This window comes from Triticum urartu, chromosome 3, assembly GCF_003073215.2.
Source record: "Triticum urartu cultivar G1812 chromosome 3, Tu2.1, whole genome shotgun sequence".
Lineage (NCBI taxonomy): Eukaryota > Viridiplantae > Streptophyta > Magnoliopsida > Poales > Poaceae > Triticum > Triticum urartu.
In genome coordinates this window covers 412,267,878-412,272,370 of record NC_053024.1, presented here as the reverse complement: position 1 = coordinate 412,272,370, position 4,493 = coordinate 412,267,878, and the positions used below count along the sequence as shown (strand labels likewise).

At 52.4% G+C, this 4,493-nt stretch overlaps 1 protein-coding gene across 1 annotated transcript; it reads right to left on the bottom strand.

Moving 5' to 3' along the window:
- Positions 1-2,564: 2,564 nt before the first annotated feature.
- Positions 2,565-4,013, bottom strand: LOC125548412. Its single transcript, XM_048712013.1, has 2 exons — positions 3,125-4,013; positions 2,565-3,032 (listed from the first exon to the last, which is right to left on the bottom strand). Exons 1-2 carry the CDS (start codon positions 3,882-3,884, stop codon positions 2,974-2,976), a joined length of 819 nt encoding a protein of 272 aa, XP_048567970.1. The 5' UTR covers positions 3,885-4,013; the 3' UTR covers positions 2,565-2,973.
- Between the last annotated feature and the right edge of the window lie 480 nt (positions 4,014-4,493).

Below are 4,493 nucleotides of genomic sequence, written 5' to 3'. Positions count from 1 at the left end.
ACGTCAAGTTTGGCCTACCCCGACCTGTCTTTAACATTATCAGCACGCTTTTAGTCGTTCGCTATGCACTGGAGGTTCTGTAAGCCTGCGCTGAATATAGCCAAACCATCTCATGACGATGTTGGACAAGCTTCTCTTCAATTGATGCTACCCAACTCTATCTCATATATCATCATTTCGGCCCCGATCCTTTCTTGTGTGGCCACACATTCGTCTCAACATACGCATCTACACTACCCCCAATTATTGAACATGTCACATTTTAGTCGGCCAACACTCAGCGACATACAACATTGCGGGTCGAATCACCGTACTATAGAACCTGCCTTTTAATCTAACAAGTGTATTTGACAATTTTCATGGGAAACGAGACAACAATGCTTTGTCGGTAAAAAACAAAATTAAGTGTAACATTTTAAGGTCACATTTGGCGTTCAATTTATTTTTTTGCACGGGTCAAAATACTAAGTTTTTCATTAAAATTCCAGGTAGCATTTGGGTGTGACAATGAATACATCTATTTCTTTTCCAAAAAAATTGGCATTTGCAGAAGGTGTTTTTGACAGACAGGAGCATACGCTCCAAGAGCCGAATTGGATTTTTGTATTCTGGTGACCAAATATGAGCTGGATCGCTTAACTGATGTTAACAAATAATGATGGAGATGAAGCGTTGACAAGCCTCGTGTAAGAAAAGCTGATGCAGTCACAAGAAGAATACACAGGGTATGGAGACAAAGCGTGCTTGCATGCCCACTTCTCTCTCTTTCCGGATGGGAAGGAGGAAGAATTGGAGGACACTTTGGGAAAGCAAAAGAAAAAGAAAGGGTGGATTTCATGTTTCTAGGCTTCTTCTTCTTCTTACATGTGTAGGGCAGAAGCGCTGTTTTTGCCGCCTTTACAAGCCAAGCAAATACACACACGAAGTGTAGTACGGACTAGATGCCATGGAGCCGTAGCCGTAGGGTTAAGCGTGGCATCCCAAGGAAGGAACCCGCGAGCGGAGCAATTTCTTGGCTTTGGAGAATGCTAGATCCTCCCATCATCGTCTCGGTCCCATCCTTGTCCGTGATACAGAAGCACGTTTGACATTTAGAAATCACTATACCTATACGTGCTGTAGATTAGAAGCAAGCAACGTTCGTTCCTGTAGATTCATGCACCTCTGGTCCTGGAATCCCGAAACGAGGATGCCAACGGAACGGTGGTCTAGTTACACTACACCAAGACGCATGGCACGGCATGGCATGCATATCCAAGGAGGCTGCGGCCTGCCGGTTGCTTCGTTGCAGCCATCGTGTCTTCCGGTTCCTGTCGAGAAGGAAGGAGCAAGACGCAGCCCATGCATGCATGTAGCCCGGAACGTGAATGTAATGTACACGTCTGTTCCTTGAGAAATCGTCTTGCAGATGCCATGATGGTCCTCGCGGAGCTTCCCTCCCTCCAGAAGCAGAAACAGAGCATTTCGTTTCGTTCGTCTCCACGCAGTCAAGATCCGCGAATCCTACGCATGGCATTTCATCATTGCGCTCGCGAGCCTCGGCAGGGTGGGATGCAGTTTTGTCATCAGTTAAAGTGCACCACCAACACCAAGGAGGCCAAGAATAAAAACATAAATGGAACTGACTCCCCTTTCATAGCATAAGATACCACTAGAAATTTTTCCGACGGGCATCATGGCCGTGGCCCCTCACCAGATGCACGCTAGGCGCAGGCAGGCAAAGCTCTCCTCCTCCTCGCCTCGGATTCGGTGCTAATGCTGACGGCAGTGCACAGCACAGGCCACGCAGCTTTTGGTGCTTAAACTAGCTTTGCCTAGCCCTTTCCTAATTATAACGAGATTAAAGGCCTAAAGCCAAGCAAAGGTCAGACTAAACAATGCTTTGCCACCCCCTTTTCCTCCTCAGGGCGTCCGTCAAAGCTAGCGTAGCTTTGGGCCCTTTTCCCCTCGCCTCGCCTCGCATCGCACACAGGCGCACAGGTGGTGTGGATGGGGTCGGGGATAAACAGGGGGAAGTAAACGAACGAAAGGCGCAACAAAAGAAAGCAAAAACGAGCATGGAGATAAACAAAGGCGCCGTAAACAAAGCCGAAAGAAATGGGCGCAGCGCGGTTCCCCGAGCAGCCGAGACCTCACAAGAGAATCACGCGCAGATCTTTGTCCTCGCCAGTCGCCACCCACATCGTACGTACACACATCGCTCTTGTGCAATTTCCGGCCCCGTCTCCACCAGCACCGGCTCATCACCCATCATGGCGCCGCGGAAGGAGCGCCTTTTCAGCTTTCCCGAGATCCAAACCTTCCGTTTCCCCTCTGCTTTGCTTGGCACAAGCAAGAAGAGAACAGCTTCCTTTTACACGAGACGAAACAGCCAAGAAGGAACCATTACGTACGCCAAGTTCTTGCACGAACAAGAGGCCGAATTTTAGCATCTCCTTCTACGTGTGCGTGTGCACATATTCAAGCGACAGTTGGGCGGGGCCATGGAAATGGAAGCAATTATACACCATGATTCATGCTCTCTGTCAATAGGCTAGGAGTGGACTAGGAGTGAAGTGCCTAACTACACACACGAAAGGTCGTGTTACAGCTTACAAGTCTCTTGTACAATGCGAAAAGATGAATAAGGAAAAAAAAAGAACGAACGAAAGTAGGATTAAACTGGCACGACTGCACGACGCTTGTACATGTGGGAGGTGGCGAAAAGAGCCTAAAAGGAGCTCTTTCGGCCTTTCCCCACGCCTAAACTACTTACAAAAGAACTCACTCACACACAAAAGAAGATCTCGCTAGCTAGCTTCCCTTCCTAAACCACCGCATGCTCTTCAAGCTTTAACAATTTTTTTGTACTACTTCGTTTTTCATTGCCTCCTTTGCGAAATTCAGCGCGAAACTTCCTCCACGATTCCGAAGCGAAATGGTGGGTGGGAAAGCATGCGAACCCACTGGGAAAAATAGCTTTGAGAGTGCAAGTTATGTTCCTGGGTCACTCCGGGACCGCAGCAGCGACGAGTCGCGCTCCGACATGGACGCTGCACATAGCAAAGTGAAACGCACGACAGGACAACCGCTTCATCAACCAACGAGTTCACGGAGGCAAGGAACGAAGCCAGCGGTCACGCACCACGGTGGATCGACTCCTTGCAGTGCGCGATGGCGCCCGCGATGCCGTCCTGCTGCTCCAGGAGCGAGTCGTCCCGGCGATCTGGCGACGACGACTGCGCCGCGGACACCGAGCGGCTCTTCCGCAGCCGGACGTCCACGGCAGCAGCAGCGCCAGGCGCCACCCTCCTCAACCGCCTCGAGATCTTGCTCAGGCACCGCCTGATCGCGTCGGCCGAGGGCGCCCTCCTGGCTTCCTCCTGGTCTTGGTCCGGCGAGCCGTGCGCATACGCGGGGAAGAGCCTCGCCGAGCGCGTGCTGTTGGAGCTCCGGGAGAAGCTGGCGCGGCCGCCGTAGAAGGCGACCTTGGCGGATCCGAAGCTCAGCGTGCGCAGCTTCCCGCGCCCGCTGGTGCTGAACCGCGCGGCGTCGCCGCTGGGCTCAGACGCGCAGAACTTGGCCGGCGGGGGCGCTCCCCCCCACCCGCAGCGGCTGAAGGAGAGGCGCTCGTCGTAGGACGGCGACGCGGAGCAGCTCCGCTGCAGCAGGATGACGAAGTCGACCTCGCCGGCGCAGGAGGAGTCCTCGGACTCGGAGCTGGACTCGGCGCTGGACGCGGGCGCGGAGGCGGAGCAGCACGACAGGTCGAGGTCGAAGAACGGGCCCTCGTCCTCGCCGTAGCCGCACGGGCACGGGGTGGCCGGCGCCGTCGCGCTCGCTCTGATCGTGGACACGGCGCGGCGGCGGAAACGCCGCGCCGCGAGCAGGCGGAGGATGTGCATGAGCGCGCTCCCGTGCCTCGCTCTGGAGTCTGGACGTGCGTGTGAGTGTGCGTGCGGCTTTGGCGTTTGCGTGGGTGGTGGACTGGTGGTGTGGTGGTGGTGGTGGTGGTGCTCGTGGCTTTTAAACGGGAGCGGCAAAGGCAGATGTGTGTAACTTTGAAGAAAGGCTCGGGGTTTTCTTCGTTTGCGGTTTCGTTCTACTACGTTTGTTGGTCTTCACTTTCAGTGATGAATGAATTTCATTAATTTCAGCAGGCACTGAAATATTTACCTTTCGGCCAAAATATTTAAGCAATTTCAGTGGTACACATGAATTCAAATACTTTTCGAAAATATTTTCATTTTTTAAAAAATCTAACTGTCTTCAGATGATTATTTGGGCCTTTCGATCGAAAAGCATACTGAACTCACTGAATTTCGGTGATTTGGTTGCTGCTGATTTCTGAAACTGAAACTGAAAACCACGCGTGGCCGAAGCATGCAACAGCTCCTGCTCCGGGAGACTGACTAGGATTTTCTAGGCTGAAATGTCATGGTATTGCGCGTTTCCGGCGATGAAAAACAGGAATGCCGGTCAATGACCAAACCACAAGTCGGTGAGGCTCACAG

What these genes read in the sequence shown, in the direction of transcription:
- LOC125548412 (XM_048712013.1), bottom strand. Translation starts at nt 3,884, where the DNA reads ATGCACATCCTCCGCCTGCTCGCGGCGCGGCGTTTCCGCCGCCGCGCC. An exon ending in CAAGGAGTCGATCCACCGTG is followed by an intron (nt 3,033 to 3,124) that starts GTGCGTGACCGC and finishes TGCTATGTGCAG; the next exon opens with CGTCCATGTCGGAGCGCGAC.